This window comes from Thunnus albacares, chromosome 4 (genome assembly GCF_914725855.1).
Source record: "Thunnus albacares chromosome 4, fThuAlb1.1, whole genome shotgun sequence".
NCBI lineage: Eukaryota > Metazoa > Chordata > Actinopteri > Scombriformes > Scombridae > Thunnus > Thunnus albacares.
In genome coordinates, this window is record NC_058109.1 from 17,152,927 (window position 1) to 17,167,201 (window position 14,275).

The following is a 14,275-nucleotide window of genomic DNA, read 5'->3' on the forward strand; positions in this document are numbered from 1 at the left end:
GGATTTAATATTGCAACACAAATCCTGCTTTCATTTAGGTTTACGATGACTTCTAGAGATATGGGTGTAAAATGTCTGTGTGGTGGCGGTAAAACCAAGTCTTACTGTACAATATCAAGTCAGATAGAGTACTTTATTTGTCGAGATCCACTGGATTTACATCATGTTGTGAGAATGAGTTTATCTTATGTTAATAGGAATTGGTGGAATAAGCAGCATGTGCACATCCATCACATTGGTGCAGGTTAAGCCAGGTGAAAGTAAACGCTGCCCAGAGGAAAGACGTGTGAAAAAAGTGAAAGAATCATTGTTGGTAAGGAAGTTGTTGATGTCCAGCCCCTGTGCTTGGGCTTCTTCATACAACCCTCCATCAGTGATGGCTCCTGCTGCCTCAGTCGGTCCATCTTGACCATCAGTTCCACCACTCAGAAAGACAGGACCCTTAGGCGGGAGCTCCAGACCTCTGAGCTCTAGTCCCACTCGTAGAGCCAGCTCCTGGTTTCGACCACCTCGACCTTTGCCTGTCAGCTCCACAGTCGGCTCGCCCCCAGCTAAAAGACACGTGGCACCCCATCCTTCTGTTCGCCCCTCACCCAGGACCTGCATGGTACGGCACAGATCCCAGCTCTCTACACCAACCTCAGGCCCCAGCCTCAGCACCTCAGCAGCGATCTCAGGAGGAGGCTCCTCACGAGAACAGGCAAAGCGGGCCAGGAGGCCGTAAAGTCGGGAGACCGACCTTACATCACCACACACTCCTGGTGAAAGCACAACAGGGCGGAAACCTAGCTCTCGTACCCGGCGACCTGCACACTTGAGGGCAACGCTGTTGGAGCCGATCACAACATTGCGAACATGTTCTGCCTTATCGCTTTCATCCTTATTCTCCTCCCACCGGGGACTCGATCTCCCAAGGACCTCCTTTACCGAGGCTGGTACAGAGTTCAACAACTTGTAACGCTCAAGAACTGACAGAACTTCCTCAGGCCACACCTCGCTCCGAACTGTAGGGCCGCTAGCTATCAAGTCCAGTGGATCTCCAATCACGTCGGACAGTATCAGTGCAACCACCTGTGAAGAAGCAATGAGAGGAGTGATATTCAAAGTATAATGCTGGAATGAGTTCACCTGTACAATAAAAGGCTGTTTTAAAATATGTTACCTGTGCTGGGTGAGCACAATGTGCGAGCCCTCCACCCTTTAACAAAGAAAGGGCACGACGCACAGTGTTCAGCTCCTGAATAGTCGCACCAGCAGCTGCAAGTTTGCGGGTAACCTCAAATTTCTCTTGCAACGAGACTGGAGGGATGGGTGCAGGTAATAGCGCAGAGCCCCCACCTAGACAGTTTCACCGCCTTGTGTTAGAGAATTACATTTTAAGAAAGATCTTGTAAAAGATAAACAAGAAAAAAAATATTTTACCTGATATCAGTACAAGCAGCAAGTCTTTCTCCGTCAGTTCGTTGGCTAACTGGGCGATTCCTTCAGCTGCCTTCTGGGCGTCAGCGTCAGGCAGGTTGTGTTTAGCTCCCTCCATTACTTTGATGCGACTGTTTTCTTTTAACAACAGATGGCTGCGATGAGAGTGAGAAATGTTATTATGCTTAATCTTATTTTCTGTGGAAGTTGTTTACATCTTAAGACTTTTGCTTACTCTTTCCCGTGCTGCTGCAATGTCTGCTGAATCCCATGTGGAACGCTTATGACCCCCTTCACTAAGTGATCCCCAATAATCCTCTCTGCCTCGGCAGCCATACCCAGTACAGCTTTTCCAAAGCCCACCAAATGCAGGTTGTGTTTGAGTGTGAATTTGTGACCATCGATGATGACTGAGTCATCCTTGCGCTCTATACTCTGTCGCACTACAGTGTCTGGCTGCACAGCCTCCACTGCTGCTGCAAACACCTTGCGTGCCCGCGAGTCCAATGACATTTTACACAGCGTTGGTTTCCTCCTCCCCACAAGGGCCAGAAAAGGCTGAGGCCGGAAGAGAGAAAGAACACGTGCCATGGACAGTTTAGTGGGTCCGAGCAGCAACTGCCTGAGGGAAAAGCAAGTCATAGTTTAAAACACCTTAGTGTGGAAAAAAATGAATATAGTCAGCAAAAAAGCACATTATTTTAAAAAGAACACATGGAGGATATGAACAGAGAGAAAAGGTCAGCTGTTCTACAGTTACACTAATATCTGTCATGTAAGTCATGTAATGAATCAGATGGTTACTAAACTGATTAACTGATTATTAAATTATACATTATTGTTCTATCTGGACTCCTCCAAAGAACACTTGACTCAAAATCCAATATATTATGACATTTTGTGTTGTTGGAAGTAATGTTATATGATGCAGTGTTGAAAATATAAATTGATTCAAGCTGCACTGAAAAGAGACGCAGACTGAAGATTAAAATGCAAGCAACTCTTTCAATAAAGTTAAAAATATTCAGTTCCTGAGGGTTGAATCCAGCCCAAAAGCAATTTTCTCTGGCTGCAAGAAATTTATACTTAATAGTAATATTGTACTTTAATTATAAGTTGCAGAGAGCTTGCACTGATCGGTGGCTCAGATAAAATCTTGCCCATAAACCTGAGGACTATTTTGTTCATGTGTTGCCTGCTTGCTTGATTTTAAATGCTCAAAAGAAAGTTAACACACCATAGTTTTTTTGTGTTCATATAAACCAAAATCTTACATACATAATTACAATTATCACTCAAAGTCTGTTACACATATACCTGTAAAACTGTCTTGTGAGGCTGCCTACCTGTGAAGGTTGTAAATTGGATATAAAGCCTGTGGATTCCTGAGGAAGCCTGTTTTGTGTGCTCCGACTTAGTAGTCAGGGAGTGGAGCAGAAATCTGACCAGAGACTAAAAGGAGTTGTGTACCTTGTGTGTAATGATTGACTTGAATGTACCACAGGACACATCAAAGCACTGATCAACAAACGCTGGTGTTTGTCTCTTTAGTTGTTGTATTTTTTGCTACCAACAAAGAAGGCTCAGTGATACCAGGAGTTAGTTCAGCGTGGGTATAACATTAAACACAGTTGGGAAATTCATGAGCACAATATCTGACAGATTTTGGAGCCATTAATAGTCTGGCACAGTTCAAACAGTACACAACTGAAAGCTGGTTTATACTGAATTCATGTGCACACTGGCTGCATTTCTTGTTTTCTCTGAGCTGTGAAGATCTGTTTTAACAAACTAAACATGGGCTCAATGAGGCGTATAAGCCTGACTGTGCTTTGTTTGTTAATGTTTGTCAATGAGAGCTGAGAGCATTACTCTAACTAGTAGAAATGACAGACAAGCAAGTAAATTTTATGTTACATTTTGGTACTGAAGACTCACTCATCACCACTTGAGTATTTTCATATAATCATTCTTGTTGGAAAGATGTCTTTTTGGTATATTTTGTCTATATGCAGTACCATGTGCAGTGTAATGCAACAGTATGACAGTTTATCAGGAGGCTGTTGCATATGGACACTGTTAGTATTTGATGTTATATAATGCAATACAGACAAACTTTTTAAAATTAGATTATTTAGAACAAACACTTAAAGGTAACAATGTAAATTAACAGATCAGTCTCTTAACGGTTTTACGAGAGGTGGATAAAATGATAATACATACTGTAACATATACATTTGTCAAACATCACATATCTTTGGTCTTACCATTTATAATGTATGTATTAGGCAAAGCAGGGCTACTTCATGGCAATAATGGATATAATCCACTAGTTGAGCCAAAAGTAGATATTCCAGTCTGGTTATATTAACAATTTCTCAATTGATTTTACTATATCATCATATATATCAATATAGTGATAAATTACATGCTGTATATCATGATAGATGATTTGATCTATATCATTCCTACAGCCCACAATTGATCAAATCTGGAATATTTGAAAAAAAAGTGCTATTTAAAGACAAATAACACAAATAGAACTATGTTTTTGTTTGTTTTTTGTTTTAAGTGTTAGTGTGGGTCAGTGTGGGGCATGACAGACAATATTTCTTTCATCTATAAAAAAAAACCCCATCAGATATTACAGATATACAGACACAGCTGTTAATATTTCAAGTTAAGTAATCAGTTCGTCCTGAATGAGTTATTATCTGGAGAAAGGCCCAATTATGTTTTCATCTTTTACTCTCTCCAAGCAACTTTGACACTGAACAAAACACACACGGCGACATGTTGACAATTAAAGTTGGTCCATACCTCAGACTTTCCTCTCTGCGAGGTCTCTGTTCCTGTTATTTTCTCCTTCACTTCTGCGTCCATTTTGCTGGCAGCAGTAAAACCTAGAAGGTGTCAGAACAAGAGAGTAGACACACAAACACACAAACATACAAACACACGGACCACAAACACGCTGCTGCCGTGTTGTGACAGAAAGTGCTGGGCCGGAGGAACAGCTGCTAACACGGTTTCACCTGTTTGATTTAGGAAAACTGACCCGATCAAAGGGAGGGACAGAGAAACTGATTGGGACCAGTCGGTAAACAAAACTCTCAAACAAAAAATAATATAATCGTACGCTCAACCCGAGTTTAAAGTGGGATAATCTCGCTGTGTTTTCATCACTCCTGTTGTTTACTTTGCTATCATGGTTGTATTAATAACAATATTATAACCGACGGTTGCTGTGAACTATCTTCTTCTTCTTCTCTCGGTTTACTGGCGGATATCAAACGTCTTAAGGTAAATACCGCCCCCTACTGTACAAGAGCGTCTGACGTCATCTCTTCTTCTTCGTGTAGTTTTATTGGTGGTCGGCAAACAGCTTTCAGTTGCATTACCGCCACCCACTGATCTGGAGCGTGGACTAAAGATGTACTTTCTCTCTAATATTTAAACCAAACAAAGAATCACAATCAAAATAATGAACAAAATATTACACAATTAAATAAATAAAAAGGAACTAAATAAAAATAAATAAATAACTACTAATATTTCTCAGATTCTATTCATTAATCTTGTTGATCTTTAATACTCTAGTAGGAGTTTCCAGCACTTGACACCTGAAGGTAACATCATGTCATTTTATCCATTTTATTTGTTAAATTCTACCCACCAACTTTGTGTCACTTAATGAAAGTGAAGAGTGCTCTCCTGGTGACTCTCACCCCCTATCCCCCTCCCCCTGTTCCCAGTATCCCCATCAGATTCCACACCTATCCCGCCTCTTATCGTGTAACCTTTGTCTTTCCGCTTCATACATGGTACAATGCAATATGATATGTTCAATGTACATGATGACATGATTCTAGGGGCGCTGTCGAGCCATTTTGCCCCGCCTTTTTGCGAGACCCATAAAATATTAAATTTTTCACCACTTCTGATGTATGTGCAAAGTTTAACAACCTCAAAAATGTGTTTGTTTTGGAAGAATAATAGAGAAGAAAAATAATAATTCCTTCAGATCCAATAGGGCCTTTGCACCGCTTGGTGCTCGGGCCCTAACAAGAAAGAATAAATCTCAAAAAAACAAAAGGCATTCCACAATAATCAGGCAATTGTATTTAGGCTATACCGCCAATGGTTCCACAGTCTAGATGAGAACCTGGCGGAACTCATTTCAGGTTTGGTCAAAGCTGAAACAATATCATTAACGGAATCAGATAATCTGCACGTACATCTATATGTAAGATTTCGTATTACAGCAGAGCAGGTGGGTACTCCAATATTAACAAACATTTGGCTTGCGCTGCAGCTTCTTGGAGCTTTAAGCAGCAGCCTCATACTGTCATTATAAGCCACTGTGAGTCTCTGTATGCTGCCTTTTCTGTAGCACCGCCACAGGTGCTACAGAAAAGTTCCTTGTTATGACCAACTTTTGTATTTCGAGATACCCCCTTCCTTACTGGTCTTCCTCCCACCTTTTCTGCCATATCTCCATACCTTTCCTCTTAATCACTGCTTTTCCTTCTCCTTCTTCCTTTTGCAAAGCCCTTTTTGCTAGTTTATCAGCACACTCATTCCCTTCCAACCCTTCATGTGCTGGTACCCAACAGAACTGTACAAAGTTCAATGAGTAAATCTTCTCTGACAGTTGTGTGTCTGTTATCTGCTGTGCACACATGGAATAAAACTGCAGCTATCGAAATAATTATAAAATCATGTGTTTTTTTCCTTTCAACTTTATTGTTATTTATTCACAACACACACAAATAATACACAAATAAAGGAAAACACACAAAGCAAACAGTCAAACAAATCCATAAAGGGCATAAAACAACATAAAAGGTACAGGAATAGAATAATATATTTAAAAAACAAAACGAACAACAACAACAACAAAAAAAAAAACAAGAAATAAGAGAGCTGAAGACAATAAATAAGTAAATAAAATAAATAAAGATTACATGTATACATAAGTGAGTTCTGAGTGCTGAGACAGTTGTAAGGCACTTTTGTGGTTTTTCATGTGGCTTATAGACTGCAGGAGACTTCGAATTTCTGTGAGGAAAGGCAGCAAACTAGGTGGGGATTTAGAAAATTTGCACTTGTGGATACAAAATTTAGCCATGAAAATATATATTTGACAAATATATATGTACTGAAAGGAACTGTTCCTGTGTCGGGAAAATATAATAACATCATATAAAGTAAAAGTATAAGGCTCATCAGTGAAGCTGAAAATACGGGTTGCAAGTTTTTGCCAAAAGATTTGTACCACATCACAATTTCTGGTGATTACGAAAAGTACAAAGATCTGCAATGTCCATGTATTTTGCAACAAAGACATATATGTACATATGTAGAATTTTAAAATGTATTTTCTTGACCTTTTTAGAAATAGGATATTTATAAGGTAGAAGCCAGGTTTTATCCCAACTTATGTTATCAATGATCAAAGCCCAATAGAATTTACCTTTTGGAACAATTTTCTCTTTGTTGTGAAGAATTTTACGTATAAATTAATTGCTACATTTCTTATCAGTTAGTTGAACACCTCCTAAGAGCTTTTTAGTCTAAATAGTGAAAGATCCCTTCCAGACATGTAAGACATATAAAAATACTCTTCTTTTTCCACAAAAAAGTAGCCTACAATAACCATGTTAAAATCTTTAAAAGGGCATCTACACTTCTCTCTCCGTAAAAATTCCAGAGTCTATGAATATGCAAATATATTACACTTAAAATGTTTAACTACTTCATAGAAGATATTTCCTAAGTTAGTTCTCAGTGTTTGTGCACTGGAGGCTTCAAGTTTCCACAACACACCTGTGTTAGTTGAATATTGGACCAGGATTTGTTTCCAAACTAGTTCTGATGTCACAAATAATGCTCGTAGGCCTACACTCCTTAAATCTGGATTTTCAGTGAGCACAGACCAACTTCCTCCACTTTCAGCAGATGAATGTGTAAACAGCCTTCTAGTGTCAAACTCTGCACATACATCATTCTGCACAGTGAGGCTCAAATGTTCAACTGTAGGAACAAGACAGGGGCAACCCATGACATAGGCAACATAGGTGTTTGCCTAGGGTACCTCACGGGGGCGCTGCAAGATGAAAGTTGTTTATTTTTTTTTATAAGTGAACTATTATAAGAGTCTGGCCACCAGAATGTTACATTAAAAAATGAAGTGGTGTTTAGTGTTTAGGGTTGGGAGGGAGCCAAATCTAAAATCTCGCCTAGGGCTCCAACACTGTCAGGGCTGGCCCTAGAACAAGAAAAAAAAACATATTTTTGAGTGGAGGGGGACTTTAATGTTTCCCCAGAGCTAAGATGGGATTTAACAAGATGTAACAGACCACAAGGAACAGCTTTAATGACTGAATTAAATTGTCTAAGAGGAATGGGGAATTGAAATATCGTGTGGTTTCTGACCAATGCGCGTCAAGACCTACTATTTGAAATAATGGGAATACAGTCACGAGTAATAAAACAAGGCACTGTGGTTACACTCATTTGGGTTCCTGTGCGCACACATTATGGGTAATGAAAGACTGGATAAACTAGCCAAACAAGCTGTTAGAAAAGAAAACATAAAAACCATAATTAAACTTTCAAAATCAGAGGGAAATGGTATTGCATTGAAGAAAATCAGTTAAGAGTGGCAGCAGCACAGGGATCAGGAGACGGGAGGAAGACAACTACATGCAATACAAAATAGAGTGGGTATTGAGAGAAGGAAGATAGGGGAAGATATAGAAAAGAGGACATATTAAAGACCAGAGTAGAAAAGGACACAGTAACCTCAACAGGATTCTCCACTTTATCAGGAAGCATCTAACTGGACTTTTTGAACATTGTCAGGTGCCAGAAACAGTAGAAAATTACCTTTTTAACTGCAGGAAATATACCTCAGAAAGAAAGGATTGATGATTGATGATTGAGGGAATGAGGAGATCAGGGCTGACAGGAACAGGTTTAAACTGGGCATACTGGAGTGTGGTGGAAGTGGACAAGGCAGGAAGTGTCTGGTCAGCTTTCTTAAGAGAACAGGACATGGATGTATTATAAGAGCCCTATCCAGCTCTTATTATACATCCATGGAACAGGGTTGATAGAAAAATCTGACAAACCGGACCACTGTAGGAGTTAACTAACTCCAGAAGGTGGCAGTAATGCGACACCAAGGATGCAAGTTGCTGTTCAACCCCAAAGAAGAAGAAGAAGAAGAAGAAGTAGAAGAAGAAGAAGAAGAAGAAGAAGCCCAATGCGCGTTACAGGTGATGAATATGCGCGTCCCCGGCGTGGCGAAGGCGGTGCTTTTCCCTCCCTCCTCCTCACTCCCGTGGAAACACTGGCGGGCCTTCGTTGCTGTTTTTGAACTATACTTAATCGAAAGAACAACTTTTGCCACCATTGCAGTTCATATATATGAACAAAAACATTATAACGGACGTTTTGTGAGCCGTTTACAGTGTAACAGGAGGGCCTGCTCCCCCTCACATAGACAGAGGCCGTCATGAAGCTCACGGACAATGTGCTGCGGAGCTTCAGGGTTGCTAAGGTTTTTCGAGAAAACTCAGACAAAATTAATTGCTTCGACTTCAGTTCAAACGGAGAAACAATTATTTCCAGCAGCGACGACGATTCCTTAGTCTTGTATGACTGCCAGGAGGGAAAGTAAGTAATTTTACGCTAATGTTTTTGACGTTAGCTACTTGCTATGCTAGCTAGCGAGGCCTGCTGCTAATAACGTTAACTTAACTCCGTAGCGATTGTATGATTGTAGGTGTGTGAACTGTGTATATATCAGCATGCAGTTTGAAAACATAAGCAGCATTAATTCAGCTTGCAGTGTGAGTGATGTGCTATGTGTCCATCACACTGCTAGTAGTAGACTTTAACCTGATAAAATGAGTAATGTGAGTTGTACAGTTGAATGGATGATCGACTGTTAACGTTGATAAAAACCTCATGTTGGGGCTGCAGGGCCACTACTAACTCATATTGTTATATTGAATTAATCTGTCAATACTTTTGATTAATAGGCTAAAACAAATGATTTGTTTTGATATGATTGATTGATTTTAAATGACAACAAATTTATTCAACAGCTATGTTGATAATATTGTTTAGTGTTCAGCTTCTCAAATGTGAAGATTTGTTGCTTTTCTCGGTTTTGTAATGCATGTATGTTTAGGGTTTAGATTAGAGCTGTAACCAACGATTATTTTTATTATCGATTAATCTGCTGATTACTTGCTCAATCAATCTATAACACTGTGAAAAATGCTTTTTAAAAACTGTTAAAAAAACGGCATTCACAATTTCTCAGAGGCCATGATGATGTCTTCATATTGCTTGTTTGATCTGATTAACAGTCCAAAACCTAAAGATATTCAGTTTACTGTCATATATGACACGGAAAAGCCTCAAATCCTCAAATTTGAGAGGCTGCAACCACCAAATATTTGGCAATTCTGCCTTAAAATTGTCTAAAAAAAACAAAACAATTATTTGATTATCAAAATAGTTGCTGATTAATTAAACTAATCAACAAATCGTTGCAGACAGAGACAAGTTGTGTATATTGTTAAATGAAAAATTTAATTGATAATGTTAGCTGCAGCCCTATAACAAATGCTGATTCATCAGAGCTCAAGCTATGATGATTATAATTAAAAGTCAAATTGTTTTTAATTATACAGCAGTCTAATAAACCTGAAGGTATTTAATTAAATTTAAAAGCAGGCAACTCTGCATTGAGACTGTGGCTAACTTGGACGTGATTAGTATTTTTGTCAGTTAAATGACACTAAAATATTCACGAATTTTAATATGTAATTTTTCAGCAATGGTTATTTAAATTATTTTTTCCTCTCTTTTTTTTCCTCTCACATAATCTGATTTATGGCAGACCCAAGAGGACTCTCTACAGTAAAAAGTATGGAGTGGATCTGATCAGGTACACACATGCTGCTAACACTGTGGTCTACAGTTCCAACAAAATCGATGGTATGTTGATGCACAAATACTCGTTGGTAGTTTTTGTCTGATAACTTCGCATGAATGAGTTTGAATTTCACTTTGTGCCTGAGATGATGATGATGATGATGTTTGTATTTTACAGCTGTGTAATATTTAAGAGTCATGTATCACAATACTCTTTTGACTTAGTACCTCAAGTGATGATGTAATATGTTTTGGGTATGAATATTGTTCCTCCTAAGTGTCTAAGCTGTTTTAAGAAACTTTTACCACCGTAATGAAGAAAAGACTCAAAGACAGTTGAGGAAGAAATTCTAATTAACTCTCGGCTTATGAAGTTGTTACAGCTAACATAAAAATATTAACAGATGTACATATCTGGTAGGCACAGAGCAACACTGACATTCATAAAAGTCCTCTTGGTGACCACACGTTGAATATAAGGTGGAATATTAACTGCAATACTATCCCTGGTTTGCTCTGCAAACCACCAAGAAAAATATTTGTATCTTTTTGGCAAGATAGAGGTTCTCTGCCTTATGTTTTTGTTTGAATAGTAGTAAAATCTAATCTAAAAAAAAAATAATCTCCCAATGGAGCTTTAAACTAGGAATGAGCAGTGTGTTTTTATTTTTTAAAAAGCATTAAAAATGTGAATATGAGCCAAACAAGTAGTGGTTTTTTTTGCTAACCTCACTTGGCTAGAGCTGTCATATACATTCAGGCAATATTATCGCTGCACTATAATGAAGGAGGAAACATTTAAGATATATTAATAATTAATATTTCCAAACATGATCTTTTCTTGATATATCAACTGTCTATCAGACCTCTGTGGACTACTGCTGGATGACGGGTCCCCACTGCTCACTTTGGTCTGAGGTAGTTGTTTGTACAGTTTGAGGGTCTGTGATTCTGCCCCATACAGGAGCTAACTGTACAAGTGACTGCCTTGCCCACGGTTGAGTCCACTCATCTGACCTGCCGCTAATCAACTTCACATGTGGATGCTAGCTTGGTTTTTGCTGCTGCTGGTCATTTTCTTATTGTATGACATGCCATTATTTTTCCTCACTGTTATTGTGTTGTTATTCTTAAAGATACCATCCGATACCTGTCCCTCCATGACAACAAATACATCCGCTACTTTCCTGGGCATAACAAAAGGTGAGGAGTGGATTTATTCTCATCTGTCATTGTTTTGTACTTTGATTTGATCTACTCTATTGTGTTGAAAGTTGCTGTTCTCATTTTTCCCCTGTTGTTTTTTTTTTTGTTTTTGACCAGAGTGACATCTCTCTCCATGTCTCCTGTGGATGACACGTTTATTTCTGGCTCATTAGATAAAACTATCCGACTATGGGATCTGCGATCGCCCAACTGTCAGGTTAGTCACAGTTATAATTTTGTGAACATCCATTGGTGTTGCACTAATACGTTTATATTTATATTATGATATAATAGATACTGACCTCCTCTTGTCATCTGTCAATTTTAGGGTCTCATGCACCTTCAGGGGAAACCAGTGTGCTCCTTTGATCCAGAGGGTCTCATTTTTGCGGCAGGAATAAATTCAGAGATGGTTAAACTTTATGATCTGAGGTCGTTTGACAAGGTAAGAAGGTATATTAGGCACATTTAAGATCGATGTTTTGCTAAAATTTGAGGTAAACGTTTTTTTGTTTTTTAAATGGAGCAAAATAGCCATGATCCCTTTTGTCAACAGGGTCCCTTTGCAACCTTCAAGCTTCAGTATGACCGGACATGCGAGTGGACAGGACTCAAGTTTAGCAACGATGGAAAACTCATTCTTCTCTCTACAAATGGTGGAGCTCTTCGCATCCTCGATGCATTTAAGGGTGCTGTGCTACATTCCTTTGGGGTAAGAGATAACCCATTGTCATGCACAGTTTGTGGAAATATTCATTACTTGAAAATAAAACACAAATAAGACACAACTAAATCACACTGGTGGGGCAGTGTGTGAGTGGAAATTAAAAAAAACATTAGTTAAAAAAACACTTCTCACAGTCAAATCACCTCAGATTTTTTAAATCAGTATAATTCATATATGAAAACTGAGGATAATGTTAGCACTACGAGGATCTGGACGAGTGCAGGTTTATTTTATCTTACTGCAGATCACTGCTGCTAGTAATGAGCACAAAATAATTGCTTATCGATGCTGATGTTCTTTACCTACAGGGCTACAACAACAGTAAAGGTGTAACACTGGAGGCATCATTCACACCTGATTCTCAGTTTGTAATGATTGGTAAGTTAAGATTGCTCTCTCTCTCTGCTGTTTTTGCTTCAGTATTGCTGAAGTTACAGGTTTATCACAAGACATGAATTACAACTTTATCACAAACATAAAAAACACAAATCAAATACTAAATCCTTGAGGAAACTACATAGCATAGTGGTACAATATGAAGCAGTCAACCTTTTAGAAATTACTGTTCCTCAAACGAATGCCACCCTTTACTATCATATAACAGAACATGTAATCACATGCTTGCACAGTTGTAAAATATCTGTATTCACAAAAGAAGTTTATAATCTAAAGAGGTTTTTGCTTTTGTTTTGTTTGTATATTTCAGGCTCTGAGGATGGAAAGATCCACGTGTGGAACGCTGAGAGCGGTATGAAGGTGGCTTTATTAGACGGGAAGCACACAGGGCCGATTACCTGCCTGCAGTTCAACCCCAAGTTCATGACGTTTGCAAGTGCCTGCTCCAACATGGTGAGTGGAGGCTGCAGTGTGGACTGAAGAATATTAACTATGCTTTTTAAGCTGTGTTAGGCTGTTTAACGTGTTGGCCATCTTAACTGTCTTGAAAGGAATTTAGTAGTGATCAGACAGCCATGTAATGTGATGTCACTAAACTATGCAATTCATGGACTCTCTTCTTCGTGGACACTTTATTACACTGTTTGGTTGTGTTACTTTCTACATTATTGCTACAATGACTCCAACCTAAATTTGAGTGACTGTGATATAATGTGACATGAAGAGTCACATGTGTTCAGTTCATTTCCACCCGTCAGTAGATGGGAGGAAAATGGAGAACAAAACAGCGTGAAAGTGAACTGGATGTAGTTCATTTGGCTTCAGTAAAAGAAAGAAATGGAAACACTTGAATACTTGATGCAAACAAATATCCATTTAATTATAAATCTATTGACATTTTTCAAAGCTTGACGTGATCTACATGCGCACATTCAAGCGCATAGCTCTAATGTGACCCTCAATGTTTTGTTTTTGTCATGTTTTCAGGCATTCTGGCTCCCCACCATCGATGACTGAAGACGGCAAAGTGAAGTCCGAGGCTTCTGTTGAAGGCCAAAGTCGAAGCAGAGTGACCAGCAGGGGTCAGCACCGCCAGCTCTTTGTGGATTTCACAGGAAAAGAGTGTTAAGTCCAATGAAAATTGTAAATAAGTAGTTTGCAGAACGAGATCGTTTGTCTATTCTTTTTTTATATTTCTATTTAACATTAAAAAAATTCTTGGTAAGACTTTGATTTTGTCATTTTTTAAAACTTATTGCATGAGTCGTATTTTAAACAGGTGACCAATAAGAGATTAAATGTGACATGAAATATTTCAGAGCTGGAGGAAAATGTGTTTCTTTTTGTCCTTTAACTTTGGTACATGCTGAGAAATCATCCCAAACCCCAACATGTAGCACTTTTGAAAGGAAATCATTTTATGAGGTAGAAATGATTCATGTTAATACTATTCGAGTTTTTTAGATCATTCATATCTGTAGCTTCTTCTAAATTTTTTGTGATATTTTCAGGTTTTGACTTTCCGTGTTTAGATCATTCAAAGCAGGAATTATAGAAAAAAACTCTAATTGT

The 14,275-nt window shown here is 38.6% G+C and overlaps 2 protein-coding genes across 5 annotated transcripts; one reads left to right on the forward strand and one right to left on the reverse strand.

The window, feature by feature from the left end:
- Positions 1 to 114: 114 nt before the first annotated feature.
- Positions 115 to 4,700, reverse strand: glyctk (glycerate kinase). Of its 4 annotated transcripts, none has more exons than XM_044348157.1 (6): positions 4,478 to 4,700; positions 4,240 to 4,322; positions 1,655 to 2,041; positions 1,423 to 1,574; positions 1,163 to 1,338; positions 115 to 1,071 (listed from the first exon to the last, which is right to left on the reverse strand). In XM_044348157.1, exons 3-6 carry the CDS (start codon positions 2,008 to 2,010, stop codon positions 181 to 183), a joined length of 1,575 nt encoding a protein of 524 aa, XP_044204092.1. In that variant the 5' UTR covers positions 2,011 to 2,041; positions 4,240 to 4,322; positions 4,478 to 4,700; the 3' UTR covers positions 115 to 180. The 4 variants fall into 4 exon arrangements, with proteins under 4 accessions (XP_044204092.1, XP_044204091.1, XP_044204090.1 ...); XM_044348156.1 differs by having other exon boundaries at positions 4,455 to 4,700; XM_044348155.1 differs by having other exon boundaries at positions 4,240 to 4,700.
- A 4,004-nt stretch (positions 4,701 to 8,704) lies between these two features.
- wdr82 (WD repeat domain 82) lies at positions 8,705 to 13,928 on the forward strand. The gene is made up of 9 exons (XM_044349409.1): positions 8,705 to 9,102; positions 10,340 to 10,437; positions 11,511 to 11,577; positions 11,698 to 11,797; positions 11,909 to 12,025; positions 12,137 to 12,292; positions 12,616 to 12,685; positions 13,014 to 13,156; positions 13,691 to 13,928. Exons 1-9 carry the CDS (start codon positions 8,942 to 8,944, stop codon positions 13,718 to 13,720), a joined length of 942 nt encoding a protein of 313 aa, XP_044205344.1. The 5' UTR covers positions 8,705 to 8,941; the 3' UTR covers positions 13,721 to 13,928.
- The last annotated feature ends 347 nt before the right edge of the window (positions 13,929 to 14,275 follow it).

Coding starts and splice junctions, on each gene's coding strand:
- glyctk (XM_044348157.1), bottom strand. CDS start 2,010: ATGGCACGTGTTCTTTCTCTCTTCCGGCCTCAGCCTTTTCTGGCCCTT. Junction 1,575..1,654: donor TTGCAGCAGCACGGGAAAGA/GTAAGCAAAAGT, acceptor CTCTCATCGCAG/CCATCTGTTGTTAAAAGAAA. Junction 1,072..1,162: donor ATTGTGCTCACCCAGCACAG/GTAACATATTTT, acceptor GCTTCTTCACAG/GTGGTTGCACTGATACTGTC.
- wdr82 (XM_044349409.1), top strand. CDS start 8,942: ATGAAGCTCACGGACAATGTGCTGCGGAGCTTCAGGGTTGCTAAGGTT. Junction 11,578..11,697: donor TTTCCTGGGCATAACAAAAG/GTGAGGAGTGGA, acceptor GTTTTTGACCAG/AGTGACATCTCTCTCCATGT. Junction 13,157..13,690: donor CAAGTGCCTGCTCCAACATG/GTGAGTGGAGGC, acceptor TCATGTTTTCAG/GCATTCTGGCTCCCCACCAT.